Source organism: Pelophylax lessonae (assembly GCF_965119305.1).
Source record: "Pelophylax lessonae genome assembly, chromosome: 10".
Taxonomy (NCBI): domain Eukaryota; kingdom Metazoa; phylum Chordata; class Amphibia; order Anura; family Ranidae; genus Pelophylax; species Pelophylax lessonae.
This window is the reverse complement of record NC_138777.1, coordinates 5355485-5381625: the sequence shown is the minus strand read 5'-3', so window position 1 is coordinate 5381625 and position 26141 is coordinate 5355485. Positions and strand designations below refer to the sequence as shown.

Here is a 26141-nt window from a genome sequence, read left to right as displayed (position 1 = left end):
CTAACCGTACTTGCAAAAATAATTTTCTTAGCCTAAAATAAGAAAACGAATGCAGCCACCACATCTGAGGACTGATTAGCTGCAATATAACACATTTTTGTTCTTGGGTTTAGATACCCCTTAAGGGAAACAACTATTGCCCCATTAATCTAAAAGGTATCGCTTATCGAATACTTCTAATATGTAGATTGTGTATTGCTGATGGTTCCAGAGGAGGTTTCATTGAATCCCAGTTATACTTCTAATTCTGGATCTATAACACTGAGATCTCTCTCTTCTCAGGGATGCAGGAATCCTATACTGTCACCTGCGGAAAATCCAGACACCCCAAAGGCAACGAGACCTTCAGTGGAGGTAAACCGGGGACATTCTGTAATACAATTGTCTCTATATGTCCGTTAAACAATTTATATCCTCATTGATACATTCGTGTCCCGTTCATATAACATTGATACATTTGTGTCCCATTCATATAACATTGATACATTCATGTCCACTATATATAACATTGATACATTTATGTCTGATTTATATAATATTGATACATTTGTGTATGATTTTTTTTAACATTGATCCACCTGTGTCCAATTTATTTAATTATGATACATTCATGTCCCATTTATATATCATTAATACATTTGTGTCTAATATATATAACATTGATCCATTCATGTTCCATTGATATAACATTGATACATTTATAGAACATTGATCCATTCATATCCCATTGATACATTTGTGTTCCAATTATATTACATTGATACATTCATGTTTTATTGATATAACATTGATCCATTTGTGTCCAATATATATAGTACATTGATACACTTATGTCTGATTTATATAATATTTATACATTTGTGTATGACTTTTATAACATTGTGTCCCATTGATATGACATTGATACACTTGTGTCCGATTTTTATAATAATGATACATTCATGTCCCGTTTATATACCATTGATACATTTGTGTCTCATTTATATAACATTGACACATTTGTGTTCCATTTTTATAACATTGATACATTCATGTCCTATTGATAGAACATTGATACATTTGTACATTTGTGTTTGATATATATAACATTGATCCATTCGTGTCCAATATATATATATAACATTGATACATTCAGGAAGACTGAGGCTTGGCTCAGAGGATGACCTTCAATAAATCACAGTGATCTATTAAATCGGGCTTTCTACAGATGATTTAGGCTGGGTTCACACTGGTGTGGACACAGACATCGCATGTGAGTCACATCGCATTGCCGTGCAGATCACATGCGATGTCTGTGCGATGCGAATTCAGCCATACAGTTAGTATGGCTGAATTTGCTTCACATTTGGACCAAAATGGCACAGGATCCTTTTTTGGTCCGCACTGGAATCGCATCGCATGGGTGTTTACACCCATGCGATTTGTTTCCTGTAGCATTTCACAGTTCGCACTGCGATCTGCGAACCAACACTCACAGTGGTTCGCAGACACAGTGGTTCGCAGATGTCAGTGTGAACCTTCTGCGATTCAGGTGCGATGCAGGAACCACAGAGGATTTGCAGGGTTTCCAGCATTGCACCAGTGTGAACCCAGCCTTAGCGCTGGGTTCCCAATGAATATTTAATGTGCTCTGGGAGAGAGGTGCCCACTTCCTTCCATGCTCCAAGCCTGAAGGGGGGGGGGGTGTGTGTGGGGGGGCTTCACCCCATTGCCACCTAAGCCGTGGATATGCATCAAATGTCTGAGCCTGCGGTCTGTACGGTGGGACATTGTTAAATAAACTCTTTATTCCAGTGACTTTTCAAAACATGTCATCAACATTCTGCAAATTTGAAATTTGCAATTCTGCAATTTTGAAAGTTTGAATTTGCCCTTTATCTGTGTAGTCAGTGCAGAACTGTCTCAATTAACATGACAGGTTTTTAATCCTGATGCTGCTGGTATTAGTAAATAGATTGGAAGGTATATTATATTTACTTGTGTTAAACTTTTTTTTTTTCTTGATTCTTCAGTAACTTCCTGGTTTCTGGCCTAGGCCATAATGCTGTCATACATCCCAGGGGTCTTCAGGGGAGGAGGGGCTTCCTCAGCTAAGCACACCCTCCTGCATCAATGCCTGAGCTAAGGGCAGATGGATTCCAGGACGTAAAACCGACATGAATCATCTGCCCTTACTCAAGATGGCCATGGCTAGAAATGCTAGGAGGGTGTTTTTCAAAGTGATTTCTCAGCCAAATAAAGCACAACATAAATGGATGGGGGAGTGGATGGATAGATGGAGGGATGGGGAAGTGGATAGATGGGGGAGTGGGTGGATAGATGGATTGATGGGGAAGTGGATGGATGGGGGAGTGGATGGATAGATGGATGGGGGAGTGGATGGATAGATGGATGGATGGGGGAGTGGATGGATGGATGGATGGGGGAGTGGATGGATGGGGGAGTGGATGGATAGATAGATGGATGGATGGGGGGAGTGGATGGATAGATGGATGGATGGGGGAGTGGATGGATGGATGGGGGAGTGGATGGATAGATGGGGGAGTGGATGGATAGATGGATGGATGGGGAAGTGGATGGATGGGGCAGTGGATGGATAGATAGATGGATGGATGGGGGAGTGGATGGATAGATGGATGGATGGGGGAGTGGATGGATAGATGTATGGATGGGGAAGTGGATGGATGGGGGAGTGGATGGATAGATGGATGGATGGGGGAGTGGATGGATAGATGGGGAAGTGGATGGATAGATGGATGGATGGGGAAGTGGATGGATAGATGGATGGGGGAGTGGATGGATAGATGGATGGATGGGGAAGTGGATGGATGGGGGAGTGGATGGATAGATGGATGGCGGGGGAGTGGATGGATGGATGGATGGATGGGGGAGTGGATGGATAGATGGATGGATGGGGAAGTGGATGGATGGGGGAGTGGATGGATGGATGGGGGAATGGATGGATAGATGGATGGATGGTGAAGTGGATGGATGGAGGAGTGGATGGGGAAGTGGATGGATGGATGGGGGAGTGGATGGATTGTTTGTGAAGTGGATGGATGGGGGAGTGGAAGGGGAAGTGGATGGATGGATGGATGGATGGATGGGGAAGTGGGTGGATGGATAGATGGATGGGGAGTGGATGGAAAGATGGATGGATGGGGGAGTGGATGGATAGATGGATGGATGGGGGAGTGGATGGATAGATGGATAGATGGATGGGCGAGTGTATGGATGGGGGAGTGGATGGGGAAGTGGATGGATGGATGGATGGATGGGGGAGTGGATGGGGAAGTGGATGGAAAGATGGATGGATGGGGGAGTGGATGGATGGATGGGGGAGTTTGCTTTGATTAATAAAAATGAATAAAATAATGTTTTCAGTTTGTGGTGCTCAGATACAATTTAGTTCCACTTTAGCCATGGGAGTACCAATGGTAAAGGAGCCAATAGACATTGGTTACCAGTCTCCCGATTAGTTTTTTTTTTTTTTGTTTGGATCAGGTTGTGATTTGGGGTCCATGGAGCAGACCAGGACCGGCAGGTTTTCCCCGGTGCCCCAATACTGTCTGCAGCGAATCTCCAATATTCCCCCCAAGAATGGAGTGTCTACAATGAATCTCTTTATTGGAGAAACGACTTCAGAAGCCATGAAGAGTTGATTCCATTCACCTGCGATCGTTCTCTCAGGTCTGTGACCGGGATTACACCAGAACATTGGCACCCTGGTCATGAAACGGTCGCTCTTGGCTCCTGTATGGACCTGTTGCTGATCACACAGCCGTTAGAACCGTCAGCAGAAAACATCTCTGAGATGAAAATCTTCGTGTTTTTAAAAAAAAAAATGTTGTTGTTCCAAAAACGATTATCGCTGATTTGATGGTAATTACGGAGTGTGAGATAACCGGGCCAGGCTTGTTTCTTCTTGCAGATCTATATTTGTCTGACGAGGAAACTCCGACCTTCCGGCAACGCATTTGTCTGCTCGGTGATTAGATCATCGCCGTTTGTTCTATCCAACCCTTCTTTTAGCGGGGTCACCTCTGATGTAACAGCGGGGTTTACATTCTCTTTCCATAAAAAGCTTCTGAAATCGCAGATAAAAAAATCCTAATATTCTCAGTGCCAACACAGACTGGGGGGAAAAAAGGGATTAAGAAAAAAAAAACAAATAGTGAAAATTGTACTTCACCTAAGATGGGCAGTTCTGCTTTTTGTCCCCATCACCCCCTCCCCCATCCTCTTTTACTTTTGGAAGAATTTTTTTTTTTTTAGGTGCGGATTCCTAGTTTTTTCAGGTACCCGCTCTCACTTCCGCTGAAATCACCTAGATGAAGAAATTAAATACATTTTTTTTCAACAATTTTTTTTTTTTTTTTAATGCATACTGTCACAGAGCAGTACAGCATTCTGTGGGGGTAATCAGGGGCACTGACTGGTGACCATATGTAAAACAAATATAATAAATTTGCTTATAATTTTTCTTATTTTCTTTAAAAAAAAAATCTTTTTTTTAACATTTTTTTTTTCATACCACACCAGTACAGTACGGCATCATCATATGACTGGTGTGGTGATGATCAAGAATACCGCCTGGTGACAGTATCTACAAAGAAAATATAATAAATATAATAAAGTTTTTATAATTTTTTAATTTTCTTCAAACTTTTTGCTTTTTTTTTTTAACATTTTTTTTTTCATACTGTCACCAGTGCAGTACGGCATCATCATATGACTGGTGTGGTGATGATCAAGAATACTGACTGGTTAAAGTATCTACAACAAAATATAATAAAGGTTTTTATAATTTTCTAATTTTCTTTAAACTTTTTTCTTTTTCTTTTTTTTTTTATTTTGTTTTCATACTGTCACCAGTGCATTACAGCATCATCATATGACTGGTGTGGCGATGATCAAGAATACTGACTGGTGACAGTATGTCCAAAAATTATAATAAATGTAATAATGGTTTTTATAATTTTTTTCATTTTTTTTAAACTTTTTTCTTTTTCTTTTTTTTTTAACATAATGTTTTTCCATACTGTCACCAGTGCAGTACAGCATCACCATATGACTGGTGTGGTGACAATCTAGAATACTGACTGGTGACAGTATCTACAAAAAAATATAATAAAGGTTTTTATAATTTTTTTCATTTTTTTTAACTTTTTTCTTTATTTTTAACATATTTTTTCCATACTGCCACCAGTGCAGTACAGCATCATCATATGACTGGTGCGGTGATGATCAAGAATACTGACTGGTGACAGTATCTACAAAAAAATATAATAAAGGTTTTTATAGTTATTTAATTTTCTTTAAAATTTTTTCTTTTTTTTTTTTTTTTTTATTTTGTTTTCATACTGTCACCAGTGCATTACAGCATCATCATATGACTGGTGTGGCGATGATCAAGAATACTGACTGGTGACAGTATCTACAAAAAAATATAATAAAGGTTTTTAGAATTTTTTTTCATTTTTTTTAACTTTTTTCTTTATTTTTAACATATTTTTTCCATACTGTCACCAGTGCAGTACAGCATCATCATATGACTGGTGCGGTGATGATCAAGAATACTGACTGGTGACAGTATCTACAAAAAAATATAGTAAAGGTTTTTATAGTTATTTAATTTTCTTTAAACTTTTTTCTTTTTTTTTTAACATTTTTTTTCATACTGTCACCAGTGCAGTACAGTATCATTATTTGACTGGTGTGGTGATGATCAAGAATACTGACAGGTGACAGTATGTACAAATAATATCATAAATATAATAAACATTTTTATAATTTTTTCATTTTCTTTAAACTTTTTTCTTTATTTACAATTTTTTTTATATATAATGTCACCAGAGCAGTACAGTGTCACCATAGTGGCACTTTACTGTTCTGGGGAGGTGATCAGGATTTTTTTTTTTTTTACACAGTAATTGCTTGTTATAATGATGATCACTGTTATAAACAATGCTTTTTATGAATGGCATCCACTCATGTGTCATTTTGTACAATTGTGATAGCTGAGATTGGCCACAGCTATCACATGGTACAGGGGTGCTGGGAATGGCCCTGTTTGTACCATGTGATCGCTGTGGCCAATCACAGAGATCAAAGTAGTACACAATGAATGGCTATTTAAGAAAGCCATTGATATGTGATTGCTGTGATTGGTCACAGAGATCACATGGTACCCGGCCCGGCCCTAGGGCTGCTGATAGAAATCACAGAGTCCTGTACAGCCTACATGACAGGACCCCCCTCCTCTGAAAATATCAAATTATATTTTTGCTAAAATGCAACAGCCGTGATGCTATGCTTTGCAGCCATGGAAGAAATGGTACCCCCCGTCAAACAAGGCCCATTCAAGTGAATAGTGGTACAGAGGCAATATCTGCACCCCCACAGTGAGCAATCGCTACCAATCAATCACTGTGTTCATTCAGGATGGTGAGCCCTCCGGAGAGAAGTGAAAACTGGCAGCACTGCAGGGAAAGGGGCACACAGGGGTCCCAGACAGCAGGCACTAGAACCGATCCCCCTACAGCACAGCTGGAGGGAGAAAAGTAGAATCCAGCAGCTCTGCACAAGAGTCAGCAACAAACAAGGCAGTACTGCCAGCCTTCCTGCTCGGCAGGTGCCTGGGCCCCCCTTTTGAACCGATGAGGCCTGGGCCCGGTACAGGAGGGCTGGCTGTACTGCCTAATCAGTGGACCTGGCCAGCCCAGTACAATGATCTGTATTCCTGGACACAGTAGGTGAAGGATCGTGCCACTGCGCCCCCCTTAGGGCGCACACGAGGCATGCACCTGGAGGACGCAATATGACATTCACCCAGGATAACAGCGCTCCCACTTGGCTGTAGTTTTACAATAGATCAGATGGGAAGAGGTTAAGTAAGATCAAGGTATTGTAGATCAGAATAAACCCAAATGATTTTAAAGTGTATGTAAACACTAAGAGATCTATCTATAAAACATGCATAGCCATTTGTCAGGTGAATCTTCGTGTACATTCGTTCTGTGCGAATTAGGCAAAAACTAATGTTCTTTATGCCATTTTCTCTTGTGAATGTTGGCACTGAGCCAAGCCGAACTTCTACCCGCGTTTTGGGAGCCAATAGGAAATTAAGAAATAATGGCACTGCAAGCGTGTTGCATATTTTGCTGCATTTTTTCATGCATTTGCAGAAATGTACCCAGAAACGTGCGTTTCTTCTATACCCAGATATAAACATTTTTTTTTTTTTTTTTAGGGGATTGAATTAAATCTCTCCTTAGCTCTGATATAACACGTTACATTTTCTTTTCACTTGTAGATGTTACAACCGTCCAGACGAGTATCACATTTAAGCTGAATGATGGCGCTTGTAGGATGAAGCGGACGGACGCATACCAGGGACTCGCCCAGAACAAGGTGTCAGGTAGGAACCGGCCTGTAAGTTGGTACAAAGGAGGAGCTCTCTTCCTTGTTTGTGTGCCGAACTCCGGTCTGTAGAAAGACCCCCCCCCCACAGTGCTGCCAGTGGAAGGTAGAAGTCACAGCGACAAGCAATCTGCGTCAACTTATGTCTTACTGGAAAAATGTTTTTGTTTTATTTCAGAATTTTCGCTGTATTTTTTTTGTTTATAGCGCAAAAAAAAAAAAAATTGCAGAGGTGATCAAATACAACCAAAAAAAAAAAAAGATCTGTTTGTGGGGGAAAAGAAGGACATCAATTTTATTTGGGTACAGCGTCGCACGACCGCGCAATTGTCTGTTAAAGTAACGCAGTGCCAAATCGCAAAATAGGGCCTGGTCATTAAGGGGGGCAAATCCTTCCAGTCCAGAACTGGTTAATTGACTAGACGGTATACTCTGATTAAAAAGTGTTCCTTTAATTTTTTGGAGCAGTGTGTATATATATATATATATATATATATATATATATATATTAGAGGTCGACCGATTATCGGCAAAGCCGATATTTTGAAGGGCGATCTGCACTTTCCCCGATATAACGGAATTGGCCCTGGAGGTTACCGATATTTCTAAAGTGCTGTACCGGAGTGATGCCTGCAGCTAGAGCTATCACCCCGGTACCGGCGTCCATAGCCGATGGTCGGCTGCCTTGTAATGACAACCGGTGCGACTGAGAAGACGCTCCGCTGTCATTACAAGGAGCGTCCCCCCCCCCCAGCCTCCTTCCGCAGCTTGCCCGGGTCTCCTGTCCCACTGGCTGTCATTACAAGGAGCAGGAGGGGATGTTTCCCCCCCCCTCCCGCCGCCTTCCGTGGCTCACCCGGGTCTCCCGTCCCACCAGGAGACCCGGGCAACCGGCCGCCGAAGACCCAATCAAAGCCGCATTCGGCTCTGATTGGGTCTCTATGTAAAAACCCGGAAGTGATGTCATGACCTCACTTCCGGGTACTCTGCCCCAGATTTAAAAAAATGACAGCATTCAAAACAAACTCGTGCAGAGGAGGGGTTTGGGGTCTTTTAGACCCCCAGATCCCTCCACAACAGTACCTGTCAAATAAAAAAAATAATTTTTTAAAATGTACAAAAATATTGGCCGATACCGATACGTGATGACCAAAATATCGGTATCGGCAATGAAAAAACAATATCGGTCCATCCCTAAAATATATATATATCATGTTTTATATATTATATTTTCACCGTGCCAATGTTTCCTCTGGGTACTCCAGTTTCTTCCCACACTCCAAAGACACCCTGTCTAAATTGGCCCCAGTATGTGTATGTATGAATGTAGGTTAGGGACCTTGGACTGCAAGCTCCTCTAGGGCAGGGACTGATGTGAATGTACAATGTATATGTAAAGCTCTGCATAAATTGATGGCACTGTATAAGTACCTGTAATATATTTATTTTTTAATTTTTTTTTTCTTGTCTGGATGAGCATGATGTCCGGATTCTGTATGTGCATAGATGTGCCCATAGGTGTGCACAGCCTATTTATTGCATTAGGGTGTGCACCTCAAAGCTAAAACACATATATGTGATGTGTGTGTGCATGTGTATACTAATGGTGTCAGTAGTTTTTATTTTCATTATTTTAGTTTTTATAATTTTTTTTTTAATTATTTTTTTACAAATTTGTTTAGGATCCCCATTAGAGGGGTGAAATATCAAGGGTTTAAACAGGGGGGATCTGCACCACACAGGGTGATTAGGGTGTGCCCAGGCACACCTGGCATACCCTGTGCGCACGCCTATGGCTTTATGTCCTGACAGCCCACAGCACATCTGAACACGCACAGGTTTCCCCACATATCTACGCATCTTACGGGTAGCACGGAAGTCCCAAAACGTCCCTATTTTTGCACATGATGGCCAGGCAGAACCTTTCTGCATATCTATGCATGCTCCATAATGACGACACATTGAGGGGGCGGAGCCACCAAAGTATGGGTTAATGCTCCTCTCTAAACATACCAAAGAACAAGGCAGTTAAAAAAAATGTTAGAAATACGGACATTTTAATGATAATGCTTTGAACTTTCCATTTGAACGTCTCCTAACCCTTCGGGGGGGGGTTGAAAACAGACAGATAAAAACATTTTAATGAGCAGGATAGGAGAACGTAAACATCTATTTCAGGGATGGAGATGTCTGCTCCGTAATCAGAGGGCGCCGCCATCGCAGCAGGATAAAAAAATGAATGGGGTGCTAAATTGTTCCATTGTATCAAACTTCTTTTATCAGACGTTGTAATTAAACAAAGAAGGGAATAATCCATCCGCTGCCTGCTGTCTTCCTTTCATCTCTTCTCTCCGCACAGAAAAACAAAATCTTGTCTACGACAGATTTGACTTCGTAAACATAACGTGCAAGCGGAGGGCCAGCGGACGCAAGACAGCTGCTAGGGAGACGGTTATCACGGCGCAGTTTGAGCTGGAGGCCAATCAGAAGGAGGTGACAGGTTGGTTGGCGGGGGTTTGATGAAAACTGGGGCTTATTAATGAAACAAGCCGCTTGTATTGCTTTTCTCAGCCTTTTCTTGCTTTCCTATCCAAGTATCTCCTGTTTTGTGACAATTTGTGTGTGGAAATCGGGTGATGTTTTCAGGCAGATCGATAGTTTGGTGAAAATATCTTAACATCGGTTTTATTACTATTATTGCAATGCATTCCTCTGTAAAGGCAGTAATGGGTCTTCATTGTCTTGCAGAGTCGTGCAGTTTTAGCTGCATTAGGAGAAAAGCAGAAAAAAGGCTGCGAAAGACGATCAGAACGCTGAGAAAAGCGATCGGCAAAGAACACTTTCATGTTCGGTTGTCTGGGAAGGACTTTGAGGTCACCAAAAAAATCCCCAGGGCGCCGGAGCTCCCGGAGATGTGCGGAAGTGGTCAGGTGCGAGTGGACAATCGATGCGGTAAGCCATGACTTCCTCGGGTAGGAAAGAGGTTCGTTTTTTGGAAGAATTGGATTTTTTTTTTTTAACAGGGATGAATTTAAATTACCCTTGGTGGACCCCAAAAGCCATTAATAGAATCAATTTTAAGTTACCCTTAGTGGGCCCCAAAGGCCATTGACTGGGTTAATTTAAGGTTTCTGTTAGTGGGTTGCAAAGATTATTACTGGGTCCATTTAAAGTAGGGATCAACCGGTATCGGTTTTTCGTTGCCGATACCGATATTTTGGCCATTTCATATCGGTATTGGCCGAAATGTTCGTGGAGGGATCTGGGGGTCTAAAATACCCCAAACCCCTCCTCTGCACACAAAAGCATTCAAAACGCCAAGTTTGGCTGTTTTGAATGCTGTAATTTTTTTTAATCTGGCGCCAAGTACCCAGAAGTGACCCGAGTACCCGGGTTTTTGCATGGAGACCCAATCAGAGCCGAATGCAGCTTTGATCGGGTCTTCGGCGGCCGTGCAGGCTGGTAGCCCGAGTCTCCAGGTGGGACAGGAGACCCGGGTGAGCCGCAAAAGGAACGTCCCCTCCCGCTCCTTGTAATGACAGCCGAGCGGCTTCTTAGCCGCATCGGTTGTCATTACAAGACAGCCGACCGTCGGCTATGGACGCCGGTACCGGGGTGATGGTTCTAGCTGCAGGCATCACTCCGGTACAAGCACTTTCCGAAATATCGGCAATATCGGTAACCTTGGTGGCCGATTCCAAAATATATCGGGGAAAGTGCATATCGGCGCTCGATATATCGGCTTTGCTGATAATCAGTTGATCACTAATTTAAAGTTACCATTAGTGGGACTAAAAGACCATCAACAACGCTCAAATGAAGTTATCTTTTATGGGCCACAAAGATCATCAACAGGGTCTAATTACACCTAGTGGGCCGCAAAAACCATTAACAAGGTCCCCTAAAGTTATCCCTAGTGGTCCCCAAAGACCATCAACTGGGTCCATTTAAAGTTACCCTTAGTGGTCCCAAAAGACCATCAACAGGGTAAATTTCAAGTTACCCTTTAGTGGCCCTCTAGACCATAAAAAAGGGTCCATTTAAGGTTACCATTAGTGCGCCCCAAAGACTATCAACAAGTCCCAATTAAAGTCCATTTAAATTGACCCTTAGTAGTCCCAAAAGACCATCAACAGGGTACATTTAAGGTTACCCTTAGTGGCTTTTTAAACCATGAACATGGTCCAGTTAAGATTACCAGTAGTGTGCCCCAATGACTGTCAACAAGTTCCAATTCAAGTCCATGTAAAGTTAGCCTTAGTGGTCCCAAAAGACCACCAACAGGGTCAAGTTAAAGTTACCCTTAGTGTAACTTTAGTGGCCCTCTAGACCATGAACAGGATCTATTTAGGGTTATCATTAGTGCACCCCAAGGACTATGAACAAGGCCCAATAAAGTCCATTTAATGTTACACTTAGTGAGCCCCAAAGACCATCAATAGTGTCCCTTCAAGTTATCCTTAGTGGGCCCCAAAGACCAATAACAAGGTCCATTAAAAATCACACTTGGTGGGTCCCAAACACAGTCAACAAGGTCCATTTAAAGCAACCCTTGGGGGTCTCCAAAGACCATCAACAGGGTTAATTCAAGGTCCATTTAAAGTAACCCTTGGTGGGCTCCAAAGACCATCAACAGGTTCATTTCAAAGTTACCCTTGGTTGGCCCCAAGACCACCATCAGGGTTCATTTAAATGTATCCTTAGTGGCTTGGCTTGATGCTACCAGCCCCCCACCCCCAGCATCATTTAGGAGCCACATACTCTTCTGTCCCTGCTCCACTCAGATCTTTACTGTTCGGCATGCTTGGTAACCACATTCTCTCTTTAATAATCCTTGCTGTTGAGTCCTACCCCACCCCTGTGTGCGCCCTGCGAACTCCATTCCTTGCATTGAAGAGCCATTTCTGGCCCGATAGACTCGTGGTGGTCCTGCCTTTTGAAATCTTTGGACCGAGACATGCCCAAAATACACTGCTTCAGTAACTATCCAATGGGGTTGATTTACTAAAACTGGAGAGTGCAAAATCTTCTGCAGCTCTGCATAGAAACCAATTGGCTTCAATTTTTTTTGGGCAAAGCCTAATTGAACAAGCTGAAGTTAGAAGCTGATTGGCCACCAGGCAGAGCTTCACTAGATTTTGCTCTCTCCAATTTTAGTAAATCAACCCCAGTGTGTCTGCATGTTCGGTCACCTGGTTTACAATTTATGTAGAGAGCCTGATTGGTGTAAGACACATCTGTGTTTACAGGGAACAATGTTACGTCAATTTAACATTTTTAAGATTTTAAACTGATATTTTTTTATTCATTTTTTGCACTATTTGTGTAAATATACATATAATGTCATCCATTGCACGGGATTCACAAAGAATTATGGGCATTCAGACTCTCTTTCTAATTGAAAATCTGCACAGCGTCATCTGAACAGAACAGGCAGGGAAGGGGGGGTCACTGATCTAACTCAGTGTGTGTAAATTGCAGCTTGAGTTTTAGAGGTCTGTAAACAAAAGGCTAAAGTTAAGCAGATAAGCATGTGGAAATGAGCCTAGAGCTCCCTATTCTGGCTGGGAAATGGAAGTATGAAATATTCCTTATCTGCTTAAATATTACAGTAAGAAAAAATAATATTCAAAAATTGGTGGTTTCTGGTCCTGAACTTGATACGTAAAATTATATGCACTTTACATTCTCTTTAGAGTGTATCTAAAGTCACATTTTTTTGTAGCTGTAAAAACGACTTTAGATACACTTCAAAGAATTTAGGAGCTCTCTGGATTTCTGGCAGATCAATAGATATTCTTTTGTACTTGAAACATGTTTAAAGAGATAAAAAATTGTGAAAATCGCGTGTATTTTTTTTTTTCACCCCGGAGTACGTTTTAAATGAAAATTATATTGTAAATAATCTTATCCGAGTGCCCGGCCAGACTAAAGTCGGATCTTTGTCATAAGAATAGCCCTTTTGTCCTGATCTCCTGTTGCTGTTGCGTCCAGCGCTCGTCCGGCGCAGGTTCGACGTGTAAACGGCTCCTCGCACGAGGTGACGATAATTCACCCTGACAGCCATTCTGCAGTCTGTTTGTTCGTGAAAGGCGATTACAAGCACAGCGGTCGGTATGGTTTCCATAATCCTCTGTGGCTTGTCAGACGCTTATTAAGATAACATCTGACCCTCGTCCCGAACACCTTTGTTTCGTCACCCTCATTTATCATCCAGGGAAGTTTAAATTGGAGACCTTTTTGTAGTTGTCAGGAAACTCAAGTTAAGTAAACAGTTACGTTGTATCAAGTTGAAGTTTTTCCCTCAGACAAAGTTACGTAAGGGTTTTTTTTTCTCTTCTGTTGAGGGACACAGGACATCATCTACTGTTGGGTTATACTGACATCTACAGGAGGATTGGACACTGGCAAACAAAAAAAATCTGTGAGCCAGTCCAGGATAACTCCTCCTACTCCCAGCATGCCTCAGTTTTTTCTTGGTATCCTTGGAGGATTGACACCTTTTTTCAAGGTCTGCTAGGAAAAGTCTAACATTTTTTTGCTAGCTTTGTTTTTTATTTGACCGTTATGGGGTCAAGTGAGTAGAGCTGATTTTCCTTTTTTTCTGTTTCAATATATTTATTAAAGTTTTCAAAGAACTGTACAAATCATAAGCAAAAGGCAATATCAGTGGGTAAGTAATAAAGTCCCACAGTGTAGGTGGGATATAGCTAAATACAGCAAAATACCAATGTAAGGAGTCACTTATCCTCTAACCACCAATGTAAAGGGGCACCAATTCACTGACCACCAATGTAATGGGTGCTTGTCCTCTGACCACCAATGTAAGAAGCTACTTTTCCACTGACCAGCAATGCACTGACTGTTCATGGAAGGGGGCCCTTTCCCAAAGGACCACCAATGTAAGGTGTCACTTCTCCACTGACCACCGATGTAAGGTGTCACTTCTGCACTGACCACCGACGTAAGGGGGCCCTTCTCTACTGACCACCAGTGAAAGGGATTACTTCTCCACTGGCCTCCAATGTAAGAGACCCTTCTCCACTGACCACCAACGTAAGGGAGCTCTTCTCCACTGATCACAAGCATAAGGGACTCTTCTCCACTAACCACCAGTGAAAGGGATTACTTCTATACTGGCCTCCAATGTAAGGGACCCTTCTCCACTGACCACCAATGTAAGGGAGCTCTTCTCCACTAACCACCAGTTAAAGAGATTACTTCTCTACTAGCTTCCAATGTAAGGGACCCTTCTCCACTGACCACCAACGTAAGGGAGCTCTTCTCCACTTACCACCAGTGAAAGAGATTACTTCTCTACTGGCCTCCAATGTAAGGGACCCTTCTCCACTGACCACCAACGTAAGGGAGCTCTTCTCCACTGACCACCAGTATAAGGGGTTCTTTTCCACTAACCACCAGTGAAAGAGATTACTTCTCTACTGGCCTCCAATGTAAGGGACCCTTCTCCCCTGACCACCAACGTAAGGGAGCTCTTCTCCACTAACCACCAGTGAAAGAAATTAATTCTCTACTGGCCTCCAATGTAAGGGACTCTTCTCCACTGACCACCGACGTAAGGGGGCCCTTCTCCACTGACCACCAGTGAAAGAAATTACTTCTTTACTAGCTTCCAATGTAAGGGACCCTTCTCCACTGACCACCAATGTAAGGGAACTCTTCTCCACTTACCACCAGTGAAAGAGATTACTTCTCTACTGCCCTCCAATGTAAGGGACCCTTGCCCACTGACCACCAACGTAAGGGAGCTCTTCTCCACTGACCACCAGCATAAGGGGCTCTTTTCCACTAACCACCAGTGAAAGAGATTACTTCACTACTGGCCTCCAATGTAAGGAACCCTTCTTCACTGACCACCAACATAAGGGAGCTCTTCTCCACTAACCACCGGTGAAAGGATTACTTCTCTACTGGCCTCCAATGTAAGGAACCCTTCTTCACTGACCACCATCATAAGGGAGCTCTTCTCCACTAACCACCGGTGAAAGGATTACTTCTCTACTGGCCTCCAATGTAAGGTAGCCCTTCTCCCCTGACCACCAACGTAAGGGAGCTCTTCTCCACTAACCACCAGTGAAAGGATTACTTCTCTACTGGCCTCCAATGTAAGTGGGCCCTTCTCCACTGATCACCAGTGAAAGGGATTACTTCTCTATTGGCCTCCAATGTAAGGGACCCTTGCCCACTGACCACCAACGTAAGGGAGCTCTTCTCCACTGACCACCAGCATAAGGGGCTCTTTTCCACTAACCATCAGTGAAAGGGATTACTTCTCTACTGGCCACCAATGTAAGGGTGGTAATGTAATTATTACACCAATGTAATCATTTCAACAATGACCATGAACAAAAGGGATCCACATTAACCATCAATACAAGGAGTCCTTACATCACTGATCACCAACAAAAGAGATCACTTCTCCACTGACCACCAATAGCAGTGATCACTTGCACCCTGACACCAATGTAAGGGGTCATTCTTACACTAACCACCAATATAAGGGGATATAAGTGACCACCATTGGAAGGGGTTACTTCTCCCCTGACTTACGGGGGTGACTCCAGTTTTCGCTGCCTTGTTTGTATTCTTCTATTGAAGTCTGTAAGGCTCACTGATCCCCCATGTACTATGGACTGGAGGTGAAATCAGTGGGTTTTCCCGGAGATCTGACAGATATTTTATGGGTTCCTCAGTGGTAGAAGGTTAGGAAAGTCTCTCTTGCAGTATCTTCTGCAGACACAAGCGGAGGCGTCTTGTGGTGTTCGGATCATTTTAGTGTCTTCCTCCTGGAGGGAAAGTTGTTTGAAGTTATTTTTATTCCTCCAGTTTATTGGATGACTTGTAGACGGTGACAAAACACGACTCGTTATCTGATGGTGGGACTTCAACGCCGTCTGTAGCCTGGGGGGAGGAGTCTGCGCTCAATGTTGTCATTAATCAGGGTCACCAGTCCTAGGGGTGTTTCTTTGAGGTACTACAAGTCCCAGCATGTCCTAGCAGCCAAAACACGGGAAATGGGAGAAAAGATTTTCAAGCCGGCTGCAAGATTTCTGATTCATGTTTCAGGTTCAACAGATTCCTTCTACATTCTACAAATACATAAAACTTTATTTTACTTATCCATTGTGTGAAACATGACTTTTACTTGGAGTTTTTGTGTCTATATAATATGGTGATGTCACTCCTATATAATATATCTTATATCTGGAGAGCGGTGATGTCACTCTGTATAATATATCTTATATCTGGAGAGCGGTGATGTCACTCTGTATAATATATCTTATATCTGGAGAGTGGTGATGTCACTCTGTATAATATATCTTATATCTGGAGAGCGGTGATGTCATTCTGTATAATATATCTTATATCTGGAGAGTGGTGATGTCACTCTGTATAATATATCTTATATCTGGAGAGCGGTGATGTCATTCTGTATAATATATCTTATATCTGGAGAGCGGTGATGTCACTCTGTATAATATATCTTATATCTGGAGAGCGGTGATGTCACTCTGTATAATATATCTTATATCTGGAGAGCAGTGATGTCACTCTGTATAATATATCTTATATCTGGAGAGCGGTGATGTCACTCTGTATAATATATCTTATATCTGGAGAGCGGTGATGTCACTCTGTATAATATATCTTATATCTGGAGAGCGGTGATGTCACTCTGTATAATATATCTTATATCTGGAGAGCGGTGATGTCACTCTGTATAATATATCTTATATCTGGAGAGCGGTGATGTCACTCTGTATAATATATCTTATATCTGGAGAGCGGTGATGTCACTCTGTATAATATATCTTATATCTGGAGAGCGGTGATGTCACTCTGTATAATATATCTTATATCTGGAGAGCAGTGATGTCACTCTGTATAATATATCTTATATCTGGAGAGCGGTGATGTCACTCTGTATAATATATCTTATATCTGGAGAGTGGTGATGTCACTCTGTATAATATATCTTATATCTGGAGAGCGGTGATGTCACTCCTGTATAATATATCTTATATCTGGAGAGTGGTGATGTCACTCTGTATAATATATCTTATATCTGGAGAGCGGTGATGTCACTCTGTATAATATATCTTATATCTGGAGAGTGGTGATGTCACTCTGTATAATATATCTTATATCTGGAGAGCGGCGATGTCACTCCTGTATAATATATCTTATATCTGGAGAGTGGTGATGTCACTCCTGTATAATATATCTTATATCTGGAGAGCGGTGATGTCACTCCTGTATAATATATCTTATATCTGGAGAGCGGTGATGTCATTCTGTATAATATATCTTATATCTGGAGAGCGGTGATGTCACTCTGTATAATATATCTTATATCTGGAGAGCGGTGATGTCACTCTGTATAATATATCTTATATCTGGAGAGCAGTGATGTCACTCTGTATAATATATCTTATATCTGGAGAGCGGTGATGTCACTCTGTATAATATATCTTATATCTGGAGAGTGGTGATGTCACTCTGTATAATATATCTTATATCTGGAGAGCGGTGATGTCACTCTGTATAATATATCTTATATCTGGAGAGCGGTGATGTTACTCCTGTATAATATATCTTATATCTGGAGAGCGGTGATGTCACTCTGTATAATATATCTTATATCTGGAGAGTGGTGATGTCACTCTGTATAATATATCTTATATCTGGAGAGCGGTGATGTCACTCTGTATAATATATCTTATATCTGTCACTCTGTATTTTCGGTATATTGGTCTATTGGTATGGGAGGTTCCTTTGTCTGGGTTGATACATTGTATCTGATGGGGAATAATGTTTCTCCTTCCTGTGTCTGGACGTCCCGTTGTGAAGTTTTTATATAAGGAGATTAATCTGTAAATCTCCCGTCTCCATCCCGTGATCTGTATAAAAGAAGTAAATATGGTTCCGGGACGCTGCGTGAATCTATTTTTTCCGACCGTTTCTGGGGCCAATGAGCCGGCGCTGACCCGGTGACCGGGTTCACATCCAGCAAAGCATTGCAGTGTCTCGCTGGGGCCTTGCATCGGCCGAGGAGACACTTGTGAAAAGAGGTGAAGTGCTTTTAAATGTCTTTGTTGGCATTAATCCCGGCACCCCGCCGGGGCCCCTCTATGCATCACAATGGCTCCCAAGTTTTTTTTATAAACAGCTGCTTGAGCTGAGAGAATCGCCTTTTAGTGGTCACTGGAGCCTGACAAAGAGCCGGGCTGTGAAAACCCCACTCTGCTAAAGCCAATTGCTTCCTTTGTTGGGGGCTGAAGATAAAGGGGATTAGTATTCTTCATCCTTTAACACCCCAATTATACAGGGCCCCGCATGGCCCAACTTTGTTCTCAGTGGTCAGACGGATCCGGCCAATAAGCAGCGGCCATATTGAGGACGCACAGTCACACTCTCCACCACCTAGAATGTATTGTGCTGCCTCCTCCCCCCGTCCTAACGGGCCTTTGGGTATTTAAAGTGGACCTGTCCTCAGATCTATGCTGAGCAATGTCATTGTAACCCATCCAGGTATTAATGACGTCTCACAGAGATCACAGGACTCCCCCTGACCATGCCTTCACCTGCTTCTCCTTTCAGAAGGACGGCACCATTTTTGTTCAGGTATCATCCAGGGTCACCATCTACTTCCTAAACTCAGATGCTGGCCCAAATAGATGACACCATCATGTCATTCCTGATGCCTGTGCAGTTCTTAGGTGTGTTTACACATATCCAGGGGCTGACTGGCAACTTTCGGCCCAGGGGGCAAGTACAAACCAGAGGCCCGTGGTGCAGCGACTTGGCCCCCCTCCATAGGCGTGCACACAGGGTGTGCCGGGTGTGCCTGGGCACACCCTAATCACCTAGTGCATATTCACATTATCGCTCTGTGTGCGGGTGGGGAGATGAGAAATATCTCACTCTTACCAGCTCAGCCATAAGAGAAGTGCTTAAGCACTTCTCTTTCATTGTGCCGGCAGGGAGATGAATGCACTGGGGCCATACTGTATATATTTAGACACACACTTGCATGTGTGTTTGAGATTTGGGGTGCACACCCTAATGCAATAGGCTGCGCACTCCTATGCCCCCCTCCCACTCTCCCTCTTCCCGTCCTCCTCCTGACCCCAGAAGCAATGCAGCCTTTTTTACGGGGCATCAGAGCGGCCCAGGTGACAATTGCCCCCCTGACCCCTGACCCAGTCCTCCCCTGCACATATCTGACACAGATCGGCCCCCAGTTTCCTCTTGTGACTTTCTACAAAGTTTCAATGATGCAGTCTGATCACTGGAGGAAGAAGAGACTGAGGAAATGCTTCTTTCTGCCTGCAGCAGACTGATGGCATTACCTCAGCTTAGGCAAAGTCACTGGGGGAGAGGAGACTGAGGAAATGCTCTTCCTGCTGACATTAGACTGATTACATCATCTCAGCCTAGGCAACGTCATTGAGGGGAGGGGAGACTGAGGAAATGATTCCTCCTGCCTGCAGCAGACTGATGACATGATCTCAGCCCAGGCAAGGTCACTGAGGGGAGGTCGAGACTGAGGAAATGTTTCATCCTGCCTGCAGCAGACTGATGACATGATCTCAGCCCAGACAAGGTCACTGAGGGGAGGTCGAGACTGAGGAAATGTTTCCTCCTGCCTGCAGCAGACTGGTGACCTCATCTCAGCCTAGGAACAGTCACTGGGGGAGGGGAGACTGAGGAAATGCTTCCTCCTGCCTGCAGCAGACTGGTGACCTCATCTCAGCCTAGGAAAAGTCACTGGGGGAGGGGAGACTGAGGAAATGTTTCCTCCTGCCTGCAGCAGACTGGTGACCTCATCTCAGCCTAGGCAAAGAGACTGGGGAAATGTTTCCTCCTGCCTACAGGAGACTGATGCCACTGTCTCAACCTAGGCACAGACACCGGGGGTAGGGGAGACTGAGGAAATGCTTCCTCCTGCCTGCAGCAGACTGATGACATGATCTCAGCCCAGGCAAGGTCACTGAAGGGAGGTGGAGACTGAGGAAATGTTTCCTCCTGACTGCAGCAGAATGATGACATCATCTCAGCTTAGGCAAAGTCACTGGGGAAGGGAGGACTGAGGAAATGCTTCCTCCTGCTTGCAGCAGACTGGTGACCTCATATCAACCTAGGTAAAGTCACTGAGGTTAGGGTAGACTGAGTAGATGTTTCTTTGCAGCTGCAGCAGACTAATGACATCATCTCAACCTAGCCAAAGTCACTGACTTGAGGTCAAGAAGCTTTTTTAATAATAAAAGGTGAAGCTGTTCTGAAAAATGATACTGTTTCAGAATAATGAGTCAGGAATGTGTTCATGCAGTCTTGTAAATCTACCAAAATTTCCAGCGCTGAATTAAAAGCCGATACTAAACTAAAAAAGGCGAAAAGCACATCAGTCAATGCCATTATTATTCATTAGAAGTAAGTAAATGCATTTTATGTGCAGGTAATCTGTAAATGTGTTCATTGATCAGCTTCTTGTTATGCACAGCTGTATTCTGGGAGAGGGAGAGCCAATCAGTGCTCAGTGCTGTCGGTCTAACACTAGCAGATTGCCGACAGGAGGAAAGAGCATGAGATGACCCTACTGGCGAATGGATTCTCCTCTGATATCCAATCAGGAGGCTGTATGCGGGTGGCTGACCAAGCTTGCTTTTCTGCATTAGAAATGATCTGTGTAGTGAGCCGTTTGCCTCAAGTCCTGGACTCAGTCATCTCGGCCACCAAGTGCGCAAAACTGCAATCGACATTTTACACAAAATGGCCTTTGTTGGAGCCCAAATGTGTAACTAATGCTAGCTTCAAATTACCGCTAAAACAGAAGACTTCTGCTTTGCAACTTTTTCTTGCCTAAATAACAAAATAGCGACATTGTAAAATTTTTGAGCGAATAAAAACCAAAATTGTTCATGAAGAACATCTCTGTGGGCGGCTCGACTCTGCTGTGCTTTGCAATGTTGGCGGTTGGCATGGTTCGCCTGCGCTTTACCCTCTGCATACTAACCGGCGTGCTTTTCTCTCTTCTTGTCTCTCAGTTAGCTGCCATGCGGGCACCTACTATGACGGACAGAAGGACCAATGCGTTTTATGCCCGAACGGAACCTATCAGACCGAAGAAGGGCAGATCGTGTGTGAGATCTGCCCCGCTCCCGACAACAGAGACAGTCCGAAACACGTGGGGGCTCGAGATCTCTCCGAGTGCGGAGGTAACAGAGAATCACTGGGAGGCAGGGACGGATCTAGCTTATCGTATCTGGGGGTGCAGTATAAAAAGTCAGGGGGCATAATGTCAGTAGTGTCACACAGATGCAGGGAACCAGTATCCCTCATTCTCTTCTGTATCCTAAGTCACAACCTGGAAATAATGTCTGACAGGTAGTGCAGAGGTGGTGCAGGAGTGAACGGGGAACATTACTATATATTAGATTAGGATGGTTTAACAGAACTTGTGTTTCCTTTCAACAAGTGTCCCTATCAGAGCACCCCCCTCCCCCTTACATCAGGGGTCCCTTATCAGGGTCCCCCTTGCATCAGATGTCACCCATCAGAGTTTCCCCTGCATTATTCAGATTACCTCCTTACATCAATTGTCCACATCAGAGTGCCCCCTTACATCAACTGCCCCATCAGAGTGCCCCCTTAAATCAATTGCCCCATCAGAGTGCCCCCTTACATCAACTGCCCCATCAGAGTGCTTCCTTAAATCAACTGCCCCATCAGAGTGCCCATTACATCAACTGCCCCATCAGAGTGCCCCCTTACATCCACTGCCCCATCAGAGTGCCCCCTTACATCCACTGCCCCATCAGTGCCCCCTTACATCAACTGCCCCATAAGTGCCCCCTTACATCAACTGCCCCATCAGTGCCCCCTTACATTAACTGCCCCATCAGTACCTCCTTACATTAACTGCCCCATCAGAGTGCCCCCTTACATCAACTGCCCCATCAGTGCCTCCTTACATCAACTGCTCCATCAGTGCCTCCTTACATCAACTGTCCCATCAGAATGCCTCCTTACATCAACTGTCCCATCAGAGTGCCTCCTTACATCAACTGTCCCATCAGAGTGCCCCCTTACATCCACTGCCCCATCAGAGTGCCCCCTTACATCAACTGATCCATCAGAGTGCCCCCTTACATCAAATGCCCCATCAGATTGCACCCTTACATCAGTTGTTCCCATTAGAGTTCCCCCTACATCAGTTGTCCCTATTAGAGTCCCCCTTACATCAACTGCCCCATCAGAGTGCCCCCTTACATCAGTTGTTCCCATTAGAGTGCCCCTTACATCAATTGTCACCCTTACATCAGTTGCTCCCATCAGAGTGTCCCCTTACATTAGTTGTCCCCAGTACTGGGACAGGTTCATCTAGCACCCAGGGCAAGGAGATGGAATTGCACACCCCTCCCCCACTGGTAATGCATGCCATAGAATGGGTTTACTGCCCTGTGTCCATTCTCTGCCCCCTTGCTCCTCTGTGCCTAGGGCAGCTTCCCCTCGTGCCCACCCCTTGTTCCGGCCTTGGTTGTCCCCATCAAAGTCCCCCTTACATCAGTTGTTGCCATCAGAGTTCCCCTTACGTCTACTGTCCTCATCAGTTGTCCATATGAGTGTAGTGCTGCTTACATCAGTTGTCCCCATCAGAGCCCCCTTACATCAATTGTCCCCATCAGAATCCCACTTAAGTCAGTTGTCCCCTTTAGAGTGCCCCCTTACATCAGTTGTCCCTATCAGAGTGCCCCCTACATCAATCTTCCACAATCAGAGTAGTCTCCCTTACATCAACTGTCCCCATCAGAGTCCCCCTTACATCAATTGTTCCCATCAGAGTCCCCCTTACATCAGTTGTTGCCATCAGAGTCCCCCTTACATCAGTTGTTGCCATCAGAGTCCCCCTTACATCAGTTGTTGCCATCAGAGTCCCCCTTATGTCAGTTGTTGCCATCAGAGTCCCCCTTATGTCAGTTGTTGCCATCAGAGTCCCCCTTATGTCAGATGTCCTCATCAGAGGGCCCCTTTCCATCAGTTGTCCCAATCAAAGTAGTGCTCCTTACATCAATTGTCCCCATTATAGTGCCTTCTTGACCAGTGAATTCACTCTTAGAAACCTGGTGGAGGAGGGGGGCACAACTTAAATTATGGGGGGGACACAGACCACCCCAGCACTCCTTAAGTCCAGGCCTGCTGGGAGGGCTACATTCGGTTAGTTGTAGAAGCATATACTACATATATGACCCCACCCTCCCTGCGCCTTCTAGATGATGGAGTTCATAGTAGACAATTGTGCTCTTCCATCCCTGTGGTAACAGTTTAGAGAAGACTCATTTTGGTTCCACCATGGCTGTGCCCCCCCCCCCCCCCTGTGCAAAGCCAGCTCCATAAAGACATGGTGTGACCAGTTTGGTGTGGAGGAACTGGAGTGTCCTGACCTCAACCCTACTGAACACCTTTAGGATGAACCGGAACCCGAATAGCGAGTCAGGGCTTCCAACATCACCTGACCTTACAAGTGGCTGCAAATTTCCGCAGACACCCTAAAAAAACTTGTGGAAAGCCTTCCCAGAAGAGGGGAGTCTGTTATATCTACAAAGGGGGGGGGGGGGCGCCACTCCATAATAATGGCCATCGTTTTTTTAATGAGATGTCCTTACAAGCTCATATAGGTGTAATGGTCAGGGGTCCAGAAGCTTGTAATCATTGCTATGGACTACATAGATATTTTCATTTATTCTCTGTTTCCCGAAGAGGCAATGTGCAACCGAGGAATTCTATTGGAGCAGATCATCTTCTACAGTCAGTCTGAAGTCTCTCTGTCTGACAGTCTTCTGTACCATTATAGATTCTGATTATTATGTGGTGACCCTTTAGTGATGTAGGGGGGCTGCAGTTCCAACCCACAATATCTAATGGGTTGAACTCTACACATTGCTAAAAAATATAAGGCAAAGTAGAACAAACAGAATGTGTGTAAACTTTCCAATGGCTTTGCTGAGATGAAGTGTTTGATAAATCTGCATCGCCATCTTGTGGTCCTTTTAGGAGATGCAGGAGAATACATTTCCAGCATCTTCAGAGAACACTGAGCCAGCGAGCATCACCACAGGAGCTTACACTCTAATGTCCCCCCACAGTCACACACTATTATTATTATACATTTATATAGCTCTGACATATACCGCAGTGCTGTACAGAGATCACTGAGCCAATCACATCAGTCTCTGTACCAGAGGGGCTTACACTCTAATGTCCCCTCCCCCACAGTCACATCAGTCTCTGTACCAGAGGAGCTAACACTCTAATGTCCCCTCCTCCACAGCGCCACACACTATTATTATTATACATTTATATAGCTCTGACATATACCGCAGTGCTGTACAGAGAACACTGAGCCAATCACATCAGTCTCTGTACCAGAGGAGCTAACACTCTAATGTCCCCTCCCCCACAGTCACATCAGTCTCTATACCCAGAGGAGCTTACACTCTAATGTCCCCTCCCCCACAGTCACATCAGTCTCTGCACCAGAGGAGCTTACACTCTAATGCCCCCCCCCCCCCACAGCCACACACTATTATTATTATAATACATTTATATAGCTCTAACTTATACCGCAGTGCTGTACAGAGATCACTGAGACAATCAAATCAGTCTCTGTACCAGAGGAGCTTACACTCTAATGTCCCCTCCCCCACAGTCACATCAGTCTCTGCACCAGAGGAGCTTACACTCTAATGTCCCCTCCCCCACAGTCACACACTATTATTATTCTACATTTATATAGCTCTGACATACACCGCAGCGCTGTACAGAGATCACTGAGCCAGTCACATCAGTCTCTGTACCAGAGGAGCTTACACTCTAATGTTCCCTCCCCCACAGTCACATCAGTCTCTGTACCAAAGGAGCTTACACTCTAATGTCCCCTCCCCTACAGTCACATCAGTCTCTGCACCAGAGGAGCTTACACTCTAATGTCCCCTCTCCCACAGTCACATCAGTCTCTGCACCAGAGGAGCTTACACTCTAATGTCCCCTCCCCCACAGTCACACACTATTATTATTCTACTTTTATATAGCTCTGACATACACCGCAGCGCTGTACAGAGATCACTGAGCCAATCACATCAGTCTCTGTACCAGAGGAGCTTACACTGTAATATCCCCTCCCCCAAAGTCACATCAGTCTCTGTACCAGAGGAACTTACACTCTAATGTCCCCTCCACCACAGTCACATCAGTCTCTGTACCAGAGGAGCTTACACTCTAATGTCCCCTCCACCACATTCACATCAGTCTCTGTACCAGAGGAGCTTACACTCTAATGTCCCCTCCCCCCACAGTCACATCAGTCTCTGTACCAGAGGAGCTTACACTGTAATGTCCCCTCCCCCAAAGTCACATCAGTCTCTGTACCAGAGGAGCTTACACTCTAATGTCCCCTCCCCCACAGTCACATCAGTCTCTGTACCAGAGGAGCTTACACTCTAATGTCCCCTCCCCCACAGTCACATCAGTCTCTGTACCAGAGGAGCTTACACTCTAATGCCCCTCCTGTCACATGCACACTTGGCCATTCTGGTCAGAAGTCACATACCCTTCCTCTATGTACTTAGATTCTGGGAGGGAAACGTTCACCAACACAGGAATATTTGCCCAAACTGCGGGCCGATCGTGTCTTTGAT

The 26141-nt window shown here is 44.2% G+C and overlaps 1 protein-coding gene across 2 annotated transcripts in view; it reads left to right on the top strand.

Annotated features, from left to right (window-relative positions):
- The window catches only part of SCUBE2 (signal peptide, CUB domain and EGF like domain containing 2), a 135605-nt gene that overhangs the window by 90225 nt on the left and 19239 nt on the right, over positions 1 to 26141 (top strand). Inside the window, exons 13-17 of one of the 2 annotated variants that reach the window (XM_082270441.1) lie at positions 283 to 354; positions 7316 to 7420; positions 9782 to 9922; positions 10171 to 10374; positions 21492 to 21662. In XM_082270441.1, coding sequence (XP_082126567.1) covers positions 283 to 354; positions 7316 to 7420; positions 9782 to 9922; positions 10171 to 10374; positions 21492 to 21662 — 693 coding nt within the window. The remainder of the gene's footprint in view (positions 1 to 282; positions 355 to 7315; positions 7421 to 9781; positions 9923 to 10170; positions 10375 to 21491; positions 21663 to 26141) is intronic. The other variant, XM_082270442.1, reaches the window with a different exon arrangement.